The sequence below is a fragment of the Myotis lucifugus genome, unplaced genomic scaffold (genome assembly GCF_000147115.1).
Source record: "Myotis lucifugus unplaced genomic scaffold, Myoluc2.0 scaffold_1062, whole genome shotgun sequence".
Classification (NCBI taxonomy): domain Eukaryota; kingdom Metazoa; phylum Chordata; class Mammalia; order Chiroptera; family Vespertilionidae; genus Myotis; species Myotis lucifugus.
In genome coordinates, this window is record NW_005872110.1 from 23,037 (window position 1) to 38,763 (window position 15,727).

Genomic DNA, 15,727 nt, shown 5'->3' on the forward strand with positions numbered 1-15,727 from the left:
ACCATAAGCCAAGCAAATTGCTCTAACTGCTCTGAGATGCAAAGCAAATAGTTTTGGGTGTGCTATATAATTTGTCTGATACCGTCACATTCTTTTAACTTGGGCTTTAGTCCAGGGGAAGAAACAATATTTTCCCATCCAGAAAAGCCAGTATAATCATGTTTGTATATACTGTACGCTTCAAGTAATTATCTAACATTCCATTTTTGTACCATATTCTGGGCAAATTACCGGCCTCTGATCAATAGGACTTTGTGTTAAGTGTCTGTAAACCGAAACCAAAGAATGAAAGTTCCGATCAATGTTCAGCCAGAACTAATTATTTTAAATCTTCTGAAAAAATATCAGAATTCCTGAGAATGTAGATGCCCTATTATTGGACCTGGCATACTTATTTTAATATGTAAAACAAGTTACTTTCCATTATTTTTCTTTTCTTTTGTTTCCAACAAAAGAAATGAAATATTTCATGTCTGACCACATCATTAGCCAAAGACACAGTGGAGGGATTATACTTTTATTTCATAATTCTAGTAAAATTTATTCTTTTTCCCTTCTCTCTTTCACATGCATGCACACACATGCACACACGCACACACACAGAGTTTGCTATAAGGAATTCTAAAGTGAAAATATGTTTACTCATCATAGTATATAATAAGTTGAGTAACAATCTAAAGAAATTGATCCTTCTTGGTTATCATTGTGATATGTGAGCCCACTTTTTCTGGAAATGCTGTTTTTAAAAATCTGTAATACATGGATAATTGCCCATCTCAAAAAGGTAAGCATTAAGCGAAATCACATCAAAAGATACAGTCATCCAAATACCAGCTCCCCAAGTCAAGTATTTTTTTCCTTGTTGCATTTCCAATCAGCCGAGGGCATTATCATGAATGCCCATAGTTGTAATTATGCTGTAGATATATTATCTCCTGCTTATATGGCCACTTTGGTTGCATCGTCTTTATGTTGCCACATAGTTCTCTCATTGTTTTAAATGTCTATGTAATATTATATTGGGTGGTTATACCATTGTACTCGGACTTTCCAATATTCTTGAGCATTCACATTATTTACAAGGTTAAAAAATGGAGTTTCATTGCTGACAAGACCTATGCTTTAAATGAGCAAGAATGTATGTTTTGACCCTTGAGCTAGCATATAAATCATCTCATTATATGGACCATTTAAACAGATAACTTCTTCATGGAGCTGAAATATTTGCTGTACATACCATATCTGTGCTGTGAGGAAGCATGTTCTTTGAAAATGGTATGGCACGTCATCCCAGACTCACTGGCTTTCTGCTTGCCACTGTATCTTCCTTAGGAAATCTCAGTTCGTTTTCCCTAGTCATGTGGCCCAGAAGCCCGGGGCTGAGTAATGGGATGTGAATGATTTGCTTAGGTGGATTCAGACCTTTGAGGTTCTCAAAGAATATGGTTTCCTCATTCTTCCCCATAATTTCTCTAATTAGTTCAAGGAAATTGAACAAAGTTCTGAGATTTGCTATGATGGCTACTTTAATTATTTGTTTTGTTTTGAAATATTTAATTTTTTCATTTCCTTTTGGGGTCACCTGGTTAGATTTGTACCCTAAGCAAATGTTTCCTCTTTTCTGAAGTAACTAAACAATTGATAATAGTTCATTAGGTTGGGTGTTCATACAAGAACATTTGCTCTGTATCCTAAAATTCTTGATCACCAATTGCAAACAAAAATATTGTCTGAATTTTTTATACTAAATTTTATCACTTTACAAGATATGGATTCCTTTAATTCTATCATGGTAGCACAAGGGTCACCAATAGATGAGATATCTGACTAACTTAAGCATGTCTTGAATTGACGTCATCATCAGTTCAAGGGAATTTTGAAGGAAGGGAACTGGTATTTTGTCAAACAGACTACGTTAACAAGAGTTTCCCCATACAGTAAGACCACAAAACGGGAGGTAGTCTTTTGTTATTCAGGATATGATTAATATTGCCTCATCATTTAATTTTAGGACTTCAATTTTAAAGTTGCTTGCATCAGTTCAAGATACTGAGGGTGCCTACTTTTTCTTTCTTTAGTTACTAAATATTTGGTAAATAATGAACTGAAATAAGTCTCCCGCGATATCTTTTTCTTTACCAAAACCTCTGCTAATGTTTTGTGTTAGTTCTAGTCTTTTTTTCTTATGTACTTTTTCATTTACATTTTTGTAACTGTTTTATATATAATTTGAATCAGATTTATTTCACTTAACATTGCTTTATATGTTTTTTTCCTATGTTTACACTCTTCATGTCAGTTGTAATTTTTGTACACCATTCCATCCTTCTGATATTCCATAATGTTCCTAAGTGTGTCCCCTATTACTAGGCATTTAGAATGCTTAATTGTCTATCAAGTACATGATGATAATTGTTAAGACCCTGGCCCACACACCATGTTGATATTGTACATATAAGTCATTGAGGTGACCTGATCCTGGCATGATTTGTCTTTCTCAATCAGTGTTGTGCATTTTTTACTGAATTTCTTTTTTGTTTGGGGATGGGGGTCAGAGGAGAGGGGAGCAGGTTGTAATCCACTTCATGGGTGTAACCCACTTCATTTTTGTCTTTCTTTCCTCAGTGGTGAAAGTGGTGCTGGAAAGACAGTGGCGGCCAAATACATCATGAGTTATGTCTCCAGAGTGTCTGGAGGAGGCCCCAAAGTCCAGGTGAGTTTGTGATGTAGCCCATTTTGAGACCCTGTCCTACATGAAATGTAAGAGGTTCCATAACTGTCAGAATGGCAAACATTTTGAAGTGTTTGAAACATTCTATTGGTAAAAAAAAAAAAAAAGCGGGGCATAGGCCTCTCATACCTCCCTGGTAGGAGCATGAACTAGTATATGTACTTTTCTGGAGGGCATTTCAGCAAAAGGTGCATGACACATGTACCTTTTGACTCATTAATCCTGCTTAAGAGAATGTGTCCTTTACTAGTAGATGTGCTGAAATGTATGCAAAATGATACTTGTATAAAGTTATTTGATGTGACATATTTTTGTAAAAAGAGGCTCATGAAATTAATTTTTAACATCCATTTTATTTAACCCAACATATCCAAAACATTATCATTTTAATATTAAAATATTGATGAGATATTTTACACTCTTGTGGGTGCTAAATCGTTGGAATCCAGTGTGTATTCAACCTTTACAGCACATCTCAATTGGGACTAGCCATGTTGCAAATCGAAGCCACCTGTGGCTCATGGCTTCCATCTTGGACAGTGAGTGCAGCTCCAGAACCTAGACTGGCGTGGTGCAGTCCACGTGCTTTTTTCCATTCATGTAGCCACATCCTCTCCCTAGAAGACTAATACGGAGACAGGAATCCAGGATGTCATTTTGTGGTGGGCTGTTCCTTTACTGTAATTTGCTCTTTCTCTTTTCCCCAATACGCTTACCACAAAATTCTACTGGACATCTTGAGAGCGGATGAATGGATGGATAGATAGGTGAATGGATGGAAACATGAATAAAGATTCCCAGTTAACACGTCAGTAATTAAAGAAGACAAGAGACAAGGAAAAGCCTTTCTTTTGTTCTCTCCCTATGCTATGAGAAACTGAGTGTTGATAAGTGGTGTAGGTGTGTCTGATTAGCAAACATATATAAAGGATTAGGAAGATCCACATGTCAAAATTAATTTTACAATGAAAAGCAAGGTTTATATAAATCCATGAGTTTTTTAAAGAAGACTAGTTGGATTGGAAGTGATATTTCTAAATTTTGAAACTGACCTCATAGAGGGACCACCCAGAACTTGCCTCTGGTGCCATCGCTAATGACATGGCCCCGGTCGATGTGATTCCAGTTCTTCCTCTTCTGAGTGCTCAGGAGGGCACCAAAGGGAGCACTTTGGCTGTTACATAGTCAATTAGTAGTTAGTGCCTTAATCCAGCCCCGTTTTCTCCAGACCATGACTTAGTGGCCAGACTGCAGACATTTAATGTTGACTTTTCTCTTCCTGTTTTCCTATGAGGACAATGAGGCAGAGCTCTTGGCTTGAAATTAGTCAGTAGCTACAGAGCACAAACCAAAGACTTGTTATTTCTGGAACATGTTTAACCATAGCATGTGAATAATTAGAAGTACAAGGAATGACTCACTTGTTGAAAGACCTCTCCAACATCAACTCCTGTCTACTGAGCTATCTTGCCCAGGAGGTGTTTTGCACACTTTTCAGTCTGGTACCGAACGAGGGTGTTTGAAAGCCCAATCCTTGCCCTCCGGCGGGCCAGCAATTGTTCTGTACAAACCAGCATCTGCTCTTGCTGCTCAAAACATGGCTTCATGTTGGCAGAACCAAGGGCACCAGGCACTGGTTAGAAATGCAAGCTCTCAGGTCCTGCCTCAGACCTACTAGACCCCCATCTGCATTTTAACAAGATCCGAAAGTGAGTGCCGCATGTGAAAGTTTGGGAAACACAAAACTGTGTCTACAGCCTTGCTTGAGTAGGAGAAACTGTTTCATTTTCCATAAGGTCCCTGTCCCTCCCAGTGAAGAGGGTGGAGGTGGGGGTGCAACAGGCAGGGAGAGCAGTTGGGTAGAGAAGGGATAGGGATAGTCAAGAATCAGATCAGAGCAGTGAGGAGATGCCCCTTCCTGCGGGAGTCCCGGCACCCCAGGCACCCCAGGGCTGCGGGCTAAAGCACAGCAGGGTGGAAGCCCAGGCCAGGAGTGTTTGGAGATCCTGATTCACTGCTGGGACCCTGGCTCCAGGACTCCTGCCTGAATCCAGGGAGTTGGAAGACACAAACCCACTAACAGGTTGAAGTCTGTCGAGAGGAAAGAGTAAATCCTCCTGAACCTGCGGGGACATGTGGACTTGAGGCCACTCCCTGCTGCATCCAGAAGCCGGGTCCTTAGGGAGCGTTTGGCATTGCTCAGTGTGGTGGGTGTGTGCGCCTTCCTGACCCCTGGTCTGTTTGCTGTGACAGCACGTCAAGGACATCATCCTGCAGTCCAACCCGCTGCTGGAGGCCTTCGGCAACGCCAAGACCGTCCGGAACAACAATTCCAGCCGATTTGTAAGTCTCTTCCCTGCTTCGGGAAATGCCGCCTGGCTGGAGGTGTGGATACACCCGGTCTAAGTCCGGTGTCTCCAAGGCAACGGGAGCTTTCACATGTCATCAGGAGGCTGCCTTTTGCATCTTGTCTTCATTTTCTCTAGCGGCATGCTGTCAGGCTTCAATTTGCCCTTTAGCGGAAGTTATTTTTGAACCCCGGGATATAAATCAGCTAATTTTTTAATACAGTTCTCAACTTGAGTTGCCTTCCTAAGGAAAATAGAAATTGGTGCTGGAGGAGTTTGCTTTGTGCCCTGGAGGAAAGAGACCTTCTTTCCCAGACAAAGTAATAAGTAGGCTGGGTCCCAAAGCCTTTTTCTTTTCATTTATTTATTTATTCATTCATTCATTCATTCATTCATTTTGATTGATTTCAGAGAAGAGAGAGTCTCATTGATCGGCTGTCTTCTCATGCCCCCTACTGGGGATCAAGCCCACAACGTGGGCATGTGCCCTGACTGGGAATCGAACTGTGACCTCCTGGTTCATAGGTCGACGCTCAACCACTGAGCCACGCTGGCTGAGCCCAAAGCCTCTTGCTTTGCTCTTGCTCATAGGCTGGGTCTGTGGAAAATGAAGGGCTAACACACTATGGTCCGGCACCTTGTAGAGAACCCTCCTTCTCTATGTCAGGCAGAGTGAGTTGACTGCCTCCTCCCTCATAGGTTGGTGTGTTTTATGTATTTCATGTAACATAACAACACCCAAAATGATTGGACTTAACCTGATAGATTGCCTCCTGACCGGCCCACTTACCCAAGGTAATGAAAATGTCAGCAGAAGGCATTATGAATGCCCATGACAACACTTTTCTGTCTGAACGTCTTCTGAGAATTGAAAGGCTGGCAAGGATGAAAATAAATATATTCCCCTTGACAAGAAGCCACATTTCCAAAAAACAGTATTTGCCCAGTAGCTTTGATTTATGTAGATTTTTCGTCTTAGCTCATAGACTATGTCTGGCAGGAAAGCATTCAAGGAGCTATCTTTAAGGCGGATGCTGGACCATTTTAAAATAATTAAGTGGGAATTTGGGAGAAAGATGATTTCTTTTTTACCTTTCTGTATTGTAAGGAAGCTTCTATTTTCTAAGAGAATTCTTTAAGCTCTCATGCAGTGATTGTTTGGTTCCCTCGTGATTTATATCTGTCAGAATTGCCCTCATTTTCCTTGCTGTTCAATATTATTCAAACCATGTGTTCAGTTGTTGATCTGTCTTTTTTTTTTCTTCTTCTCATTGGCTGGGTCGTTTAATCTTGAAGAAGCTTCTAGGTAATGCAATAGAAAGAAGATGGGAATACACCTTCCACTTGACCGTTTTTTCCCCTTTTAATCTCAATCTTCCTTGTAAAAATGGATTTGACCAAACTTAACTCTCTTGCTACCAGCCCCCTTCTTTTGCTCATTTAGAGAGCAGAAAATAATTAAGTCAATAGTCCTCTTGATTTTTTCCCAATAAAAATTATTCTTTATCCTGAGACAAGGATGATACATTGGTCAATTTTTGTAAAACAAGACGAAAATATCCAGCAATTTATATTTTTCTGATTACAAAATAATGTCTTACAGCCCTCAAAAAAAGATGGGAAAGAGTATGGACGGGCACATTACACGTAGAATAACATCTAATGGGCATCCAAGGATGTTCCCAGGAATAATGAGAGAAATATAAATTAAAACCATTTTCTGTCTCTTAGGTGGGCAAGTATTAAGGAGATTGATACCAGAGAAAAGACACTATTGGTTGAAAGTGGACACATTTCTGCTGGAGGGCAACTTGACCATCTTTACCAAAATTGAAAATGTTCATTGTCTGTGACCCAACAATACTTTTAGGGCACAATATCTAAGTTCTCTGTTAATAATGACTTTTTAGAAAAGATATCCATAGTATATTGTTAAATAAAAAAAGGTTAAAGAACAATATTTGCAATATGGTCCAGTTTTCATTTTAAAATGCACGTTACATAAAACATTATATAATTAAGAAGAGGGGATCCAAGATGGCCATGAAGTAGGAGGGAGTTGCACTCACCTCCCCCCAGCACCACCTCACAATTACAACTAAATTACAGAACAATCAACCTGGATAACCATCTGAAGACAAGTTTAGTTGAACAGTCTTATAGCTAAGGATATACAGAAGAAACCACACTGGCATTTCTTAAAGGTTCACCAGGTCTTTCTAACAGTCGACCAAGGTTTGGAACCACTTCTAGAAGAACTTGAGAGTTTGCCATTTACAATGTCTACCCTTCCTAGATGTGATGTCCTGTTTGGTTTCATTCCCACCCCCACTTGATGGAGGTTACATGGATGGGCACTGAATCCTTCCCTCCAGAACCAGCTGAAAGGAAAAGATGAGAAGAATGGCCACATGGGAAGCGCAGGGGAGCTTGCTCAGCCAGCCTTTCCCAGGAACCACTGTACTGTAATTCAGGATAGCAGTGGTCTGTGCTCCCTCTCTGTGTCTGATGCTTCTGGGTGCTTGTTTTGGGGAGGGGGGTGGGAGGAGTCATCAGAGTAAGGCAAATAGGCCATTCGAGAGTAGCCTCCTCAGATACCTGGAATCGGCAAGTGACTTCCCAGGGACACAGCAGGTTCTGGGTGCTGGGGCAGTAGGAAAAATATGCCGTGTGCTTTTCTTGCCCTTAATGAGTTTACAGTTCTAGTCACAGACTTGCGGCCTGGCAGGATTCAGCCCTGAGATGGGTGGAATTCATCAGCATTCACATTTTTAAAATATTACATGTGAATACAGTTAGGCCGGGCATGCTTTCCCATGTGACCATAGGCCACACCACTCCTTAACACCCACATTCTCATCTTTTTCTTCATTTAAGTTTACTCTTCTACTAGTAGACCTTCTGAGGACTGGGAAGAAGCTAAATTCTAATGAAAGAGGGAAAAAAAGTCATTTACTTAACAATCTGGGCACCTTTTCCAGCTAAATTCCAAGGTTTTCTTCTCCTTTGTTCCCTCTTAGCAATAATTTAAAAGGAAATATTAACTACAACAGTAACAAAAATCTCCACACCCACAACTAGCTGGCGAGGACCTTCTTTATAATCAAGTGTTTTTATTTTATATAAGAATTGTAGATTCTCCAGAGGGTCAGAGGAATTGCTTTTGCTCAAAGTCAGCAAGATGCCTGTCAGAGGGAAAATCTGCTTCTTCTTAGAGGCTGATAGAGTTCACTCTCCTTAGATCAAAGGGACCCTGGGATTTTCTGTCCCATTCTTTACAGCTTCCGGCTTAGCAAGCAAACCCCTACTCGGGAAAACTGGCAAGGAGTGTAACATGTCCTTATTTAGTTGGACTAGAGTGGTAGATTCTCTTTCTCAATACAGAATTGTATGATTGGACAAGAGTACAGGCTATTGTCTGATTTAAAAAAAAAAAAGTCAGGAAATCTAGACCAGGACTGGGAATAATTCAGAATGTATCTAGCATTAATGAATTTCCTTGAATTATATGCTGTATCTAACGCCTATTTGGAACATCATGTTTTTGTTCACTAACCATTGAAGGAAACCCCTAACTTTCTTGCAGGGAAAATACTTTGAAATCCAGTTCAGTCCAGGTGGGGAACCAGATGGTGGAAAGATCTCCAACTTCCTTCTGGAAAAATCTAGGGTGGTGATGAGGAACCCTGGAGAGCGGAGTTTTCACATATTTTACCAGGTTTTCCTTTATATTGTTTCTTTCCTACTTCCTTATTCCTTCTCCACATTTAGATTTGCTTGTTTCCTCTCAGCAATCAGGTGTAGACAATCTAGCCTGTAAGCCAAGGAGCATTTATCACAATAGAATGTGTAAGTCAGCGTGCAGAGAATTGTCAGAACGAATGTCCCTAACCTCACAGGAGAGTAAGTTCTAGTCGGGGTGAGAAGACAAACAGAGTTAAGTAATCAAGAAAGTATTGATAAGACTTCAAAACAAAAGCTTGATTCTTTGCCAAATAGAAGTTCGTGTGGGGAGAATTGACTGGGGTGGGAAGGGGAGGTCTATGAAGAGGGTGCAGGATGACATGGAGGGGAGGCTGTGCAGGCAGGTCTGGTGGCCTGGACAGGGCACTGGAGGTGTGAGCGAGTCCTCGACAAGTTTGCAAGGGCAGAGTCTTCAAAATTAAAAAAAAAAAGTCAGGAAATCTAGACCAGGACTGGGAATAATTCAGTTATTGGACGAAGGACCATTTGTCCCCTTTCCCCTCTCCTACTTCCCCCATTGGCCATGGATCTTTAATGTCAGCTCAAAAAGTTTTGACTTAGACACTTTTATGTCAGCTCAAAAAGTTTTGACTTAGACACTCAGCAGCCGTGGAGACTTCAGGGCTAGAGCAGGTGGAGGATGCTTTTACACTGTGTTCCAGTCTTCGGCAGTCATCTGACTCAGCTAGTTTTAAAAATGTTTTTAACTATTTTAAAAATATAATGATACAATAGACAATATCATTATGTATGAGTTTATATACATTTCATCTATTGGGGATCCACATTAGATTTCTTTGAAGAAAGGCCTGCGACTATTTTTTGTTTTGCTCCAGTTTAAAGACCACTGGATTGGAGGGAAGTTATACTGTGTTGGTAGCTCCAATTCAGTCTTATCGATTACATAGATGTCTTAGACCAAGCATGTCAAACTCGCGGCCCACAGGCCGCATGCCTCATTTATTTGGCCTGTGTTAGCCTTTGAGTTTGACATGCTTATCTTAGACGATGGCAAACAATTCTTCCTGTTAGTTTGTTGGTTGAAAGAATACATAAATGACCAAAAGCTTTTGTGACTTCAGTAATGCTTTTAATTGTATTAATCAAAGCAACATGTACAGATGATTGAAAAATAATTTTGTATAGCACACACATAGTATATTATTTACTAAGCACTAGAGTGAAGTTCATAATTGTTTCCAGAACCCCTTTAAATAAATGCTGGCCCCATTCCCTGTGCCTCTCTCCACCCTCTCCCTTCCCCCCCCCCACCCCCCTCACCCAGAAATCCCCTGCCCACAGGTTGGAAACCAGCAGACTAGGGGCTGTGGAAGTGGTGAGCTTAGGGGAAGATGGAGGTAAAGATTCTGACATACAGTTAAAGCTGTGAATAGATGAGACTCCCGTGGGAGTGAGTGTGGAGAGAAAAACCATGTCTCTACAAGACTGGGGGCCTGCGGACGGTCTGCAGATTGAGCAGGCATTGGGGAGCAGGGGGTTAGTCAGGGGAGGAAAACCAGGAACCTGCAGTGTCACGGAAGCCAGGGGAAGCTCGGGAATGAGCTTCAGGATCAAATGCTCAGAGCTCTTGTGGGTAAAGGATGGGGCAGGGGTCTAGGGACCAAGAAAGGGCTGTTGGACTTTGCCACTGGAAGTAGTGTCAAGCGTCATTTCATCAGAATGGCGAGGGGAGAGGCCAGATGCAGGTAGTTAAGTCGTGATGGGAAAGTAGAGTCTGCAGCTTGAAGCTCACGGAGTCAATGAAATGCTTCTAAAGAAGGCAAAGAGCACGTGTTTGTAGATAGAAGAGAGTTGGGGTTGGGGGGGTGAAAATGCAAGTGAGAGGGGCTGTGCCATGTGGGTGGGGAGAAGACAGGAAGAGTAAGGAAAGTTTTTTCTCAGACAAAAGAAAAAAGATAAACAGAAGGGAAAGATAGGAAGAGGGTGGTACAAAAAGATTTCGAAGAGACTGGGAAGAAAACTAAGGGAAGCTGATGTCATGGGTGACCTGGGACTTCTCAGCAATGGAGATGAGGTTCCCTGTTTTGGGGCTGTGCTGCTGAGTTGACATGAGGAACTTGACCGCAATGGAGAAGTGTGGAGAGGAACCATCTCTATTTTCCTAAGTCCCATTGGGTTGGAGCCAGCAGAGGGCTGGAGCTGGCTTGCCTGGGCTGTGTGCATCTCTTTCCATCTCTTCCTTCAGTGACATTTTCTTAATAGTTTGACATCAGTCAGGGGAGGAGTATTTACACCATGGAAACTGGCAGACACTACAAATCCATTTTCTCCCCAAGACTTGCTGGTCAAGTATTTGCAGCACAGCACTGGTGGGAGCCCTTAAGAGGGTCTTGCTCGGACCTAAGGCAGATATCAGAGGTGGAACAAAAAGTGTGGGACAGTCATTTGCTTAGAGGTTTCAGAATGCCAGAGTGTGGACCTTCGGTGGCTTTTTAATATGCACCCTGCAGTGAGCGCACGGAGGGGCCAGCTGCGCTCTAGAAAGCCACAGGCCAGTTGAGCAGGAATGGAGAGGGATTATAACCTGGCTTGGTTTCCACTCTCCTGCGGGATCTCACCAGGGAAGCACTGCAGTCGCTCCCCGTGTTGGACAAGGGGAGCTGCTCAGGTCTTGCAGGTCTTATCAGAGAGGTAAGGACCAGCATGTGCAGAGAGGACCTTGGGCTATCAGCAGTAGAGCAGAAATCCTGAAGCCCCATCATATTTGGGGGGCGAGGACCACTGGTCATTTCAGAAAGCAGGGCTAGAGAGTCCCATCGCCCTTGTTCAGGGCAGAGGCAGCAGGAACCATGAGGTGCCTGGGACTACTTTGAGGTCGCATCACACCCACCCCACTGTCTCTTGTTCCAGCTCATCGAGGGCGCCTCTGCCGACCAGAAGCAGAGCCTGGGCATCACCAGCATGGACTATTACTACTACCTGAGCCTCTCCGGGTCCTACAAGGTGGATGACATTGATGACAAGCGGGAGTTTCAGGAAACTCTGGTAAGTGCTGGTGCGGGGCCAGGCGGGATCTGCTCGCGGGCAGGGCATTGTGGCTGGTAGGAAGGGCACTGAAGGTTAGCAAAGCCAAGAGCAGCATGAAATTTCCACCTCTTTCTGCTGTAAGCAGTCCAATTCGTAAAACACGTTTAAGCACCCTTCAATAGCCACCTGCCCAGCTGCCAGAGGACCGCTTAAAGATTTGAGACGGGCAATAAAAAAGGAGAGTGAACGTGCCCTGGCCGGAGGTTAGAGCAGTGGTTCTCAACCTTGGCTGCACATTAGAATCACCTGGGAATCTTTTTTAAATCCTGATTTCTGGGCCTCATCCTCTGAAAATTCTGTTTCTTTGTTATGGGGTGGGGCCACAACATTAGTAACAAAGAAACAGAATTTCCGGAGGATGAGGCCCAGAAATCAGGATTTTAAAAAGATTCCCAGATGATTCTAATGTGCAGCCAAGGTTGAGAACCACTGGGTTAGAGCGTTGTTCCACACACCAAAGGGTGGAGGGTTCAATTCCTGCTCAAGGACATATACCTGAGTTGCAGGTTCAATCCCCAGTTGAGGCATGTTTGGAGGCAACCAATCGATGTGTCTCTCACATTGATGTGTGTGTGTCCCCCTCCCTCTCTTCCATTCTCTCTAAAAACCAACGGAAAAAATATCCTCAGGTGAGCATTAACAAACAAACAAACAAAAATAGTGCATGCATCATTAACCCACCCCACCCCCACTCCCCTAGCCAGGAGTTCTGATTAGCAGGTAAGAACTGTTGTGCATAGTTTACCACATTTACCACACCTGTTTACTGGCAGCTCACACAATTGCGCTGCTTCCTTAGAAAGGCAAAGCAGAGCGCTCTTGGGACCTCAATCAGGTTAGACACCTGATTGAGTTTATTAGCACACCTTCAGACTTTTCCCCACCCACTTTCTCTTCACTCTGTACGTACAGGTCAGAGAGCCCTTCCCACGGTGTGTGCATTATAGTACAAAAGGTTACATCCTCGGGGAAACAACAAGTTGAGTTAGACCTTTCTGGAGGTGGGCCGGTCACCCATTTAGCCTCAAAGAGATGCATCGCTACTGCCCTTTGAGTCAGCTACCAGCCTGGCCCAACCTCAGCCCAGAGCCAGAGCCCAGTGGGAGACCCTGCAGGGCATTTGGAGGTACAGCTCAAAGAAAGTTAGTGTTGGTTCTTGAAGGGCAGGATGTATTTCCAGGGGCCAGGACAAGAGGGGACATCAAGAGGCCCCAAAGGAGCTGGCTGGAGCAATGCAGATGAGGGGCCTGCATTGGTTCTAGAGTAAATTTCCTTTGGAATATGGATATCAAAGACTCAAGCCTTTCAGCTGCTTTTATTCGATTTTATAGACCTCAGAAATAAGACTTCTCTGATGCTGTTATTATTTGAATCCCTGGAGATTTTTAACCGAGATCTTTTGCAAATACAATCTATTCTCAGTCCTCCCAGTGAAGGGAAAGGCCTCTGTGTGTATTTGGAGTAGCTGGACACGGGCACCAGTGCCCTAGGGGGAGAGGCATGGCACCAGGATCACACCAAGGGATGCGGACAGACTTGTTGACCGTGCCCAGCTGCTGCTCCAGCTGCGCGCCTCTCCTCCTGCAGCTCACTTGGCCCTTATCCTAGAGGGGAGCATGCTCTATTCAAGGACACACTGCCTTTCCAGCATGATGTTGAGACTTGAGAGAGATGCGAGAGAGTGCATTGGTCAGGGATAATGTCTGACTGGGACTTCCAGCTGCCGTCACTAGCTAAGCCACATATCACTGCACCACCCAGTCGAAGCTTGGGCTCCTGTGCTGTGTGCTTATAAGGTTGATGACCAGCTCATGTGAGTAATTTCTCTTCCCGCTTGCAGCACGCGATGAACGTGATCGGGATCTTCGCGGAGGAGCAGGCGCTGGTGCTGCAGATCGTGGCAGGCGTGCTCCACCTGGGAAACATCAGCTTCAAAGAAGTCGGCAACTACGCCGCAGTGGAGAGTGAAGAGTGTGAGTAGCCGTGGCACAGTTGTTGAACAAGGGGAAACCATTGTTTAGCTCCATCAGAAGTAACCCACCGCTTTCCTTTGCTTAGATCTCAACTGAGGTATTTTGGGGAGAGATGAGAAGTCTCGTGCGTCCTGCTGTGGCAGAACAAAAGGGCCTGTGAGTGTCCAGGCCTCTTCTGCGCACCTGCCCACTCCCCCCGCCCATCTCCTCCCGCCTCCCACATTAACTGTCCCAGAGTCACACCCAGAGACCATTCGTGAATTCATTTCAATTTATCATTAACCTTGGGGAAGCTGGCAGAATCTCACATCTAGGTTTAAAAGTAAAGCGATACTTTAGTGAGGATTAGGGTAATAGCCGAATAACTCAAAAGATTTGTCTCCTCATAAAAACCTTTTCTATCACTGAATCTTCAGGATCTCCATTCACCTAAAGGTCATGAAGAGCAAGTGATTGGATATATGTAAATATGGAAAGCTCACAGATTCAGTTTGCCCCATGGGTTGAATTAGATTGGATTTCTGAAAATGAAAAGAAAAAAAAGGACATTGACTATGGTGTTGATATTGGTAATGGTCACTTTTAATGGTCACCTCTGTAGTAATCAGAGCCTGAGGACCTGAATGGCCATTTTTACTCTTTGAGAAGGAATCAAGTCCTTCCTGCAAGACGTTATTGGTTTTGCATGGCACAGGCCCCCACAGTCACCAGGGCGTGTGACTGACTGTAGCCTCTTGGGCATCAGACGACTTTCCATCCTTTAACCACCCAGGAAGACATTTCTCCCTTTCTCAGCATTCTTCAAGGATGATAAATTTAGATGCTTAGTAATAAATAGTATCCCACTCATTGCTGACAATGCAGCAAGGCTATTTCCATTCCAAATAAGGTTCTTTTTATATTTTTGTTTTCTTTTGTGATAAAAAGGGAAGCTCTGCTAACTTCTGATGTCTGTCTGATAAAGAGCAAGAAGAATTATGTTTACCAGGGGAAGGAACGGGGTGGAAAGCAATAAATAGACAGGGTGTCCACAGAGTCTAGAAACACAACCTAACAATAATAATAATAACTATATTTCTAGACTTTGTGGACAGTGCCCTTCATGTTTAACAAATGCACGGGAGTGTTCGGGAAGCTCATTAACACTTGGCCTTTTAACATTGACAGTTTGGTTTCTGTGAAAGTCGACTAGATTTCTCTTCCCTCTGTGGATGCTACAGTTCTTTACTGCCCCTTTATGCTGGAGAACAAGGGTATGACTCTGGCACAGCTAGCATTTCCCCATGTGCCTGGGCCAAGAAGTAGCCTCCTCCGCCAACTGCGTGAGGCCCAGGATTGGCAGCTGCCTGTGGAATGATTGGCGGAGGTGGAGTGATGGGGATCAGGAAAGGCTGTGTTGGAAACCAAGGAAGTCCAACAAAGAAATGTGCCCCTTTTCCAATAATTTGTTTTCTGTTCAGTTGGTAAGACCTTAGCATGGTTCAGGGGGGTGCCCTGTTAAAGCTTCCCCCGCCCCCTGCACTCAACTGTTCCCTTCCCCAGAGGCTTCCAGTCTCTCGTATTCCATTCAGGGGACATGTGTTCCAGAGCAACTACACCACCCACTCATTTTTTCTCACTTTGTGCATCAGTGGGAACATAGAACATAATCTGCAGTTGCCTTTTCACTTTACATTATATCATGAAGGTTATTTTATAACTCACTGAGGAGCTTCATCCTTTTCTGTAGCTGCATAGCATTCCATTGCTTGGCTATATTTTAATTTAGTGAACTAGTCATCTGTTGATGGACATTAGGATCGTTTTGGATCTGCTGCTTTTACAATAATGAACGAACAGTACGAAAATGAATAACCTGGTTTGTGGTGTCTGTCCGATATTTG

General features: G+C 43.3%; 1 protein-coding gene across 2 annotated transcripts in view; it reads left to right on the forward strand.

Annotated features, from left to right (window-relative positions):
- MYO1E (myosin IE) overlaps positions 1–15,727 on the forward strand; it is a 93,314-nt gene that overhangs the window by 16,372 nt on the left and 61,215 nt on the right. Inside the window, exons 3-7 of one of the 2 annotated variants that reach the window (XM_006107192.3) lie at positions 2,626–2,713; positions 4,985–5,074; positions 8,666–8,797; positions 11,695–11,829; positions 13,712–13,844. In XM_006107192.3, the coding sequence (XP_006107254.2) occupies positions 2,626–2,713; positions 4,985–5,074; positions 8,666–8,797; positions 11,695–11,829; positions 13,712–13,844 (578 nt within the window). The remainder of the gene's footprint in view (positions 1–2,625; positions 2,714–4,984; positions 5,075–8,665; positions 8,798–11,694; positions 11,830–13,711; positions 13,845–15,727) is intronic. The other variant, XM_023747932.1, reaches the window with a different exon arrangement.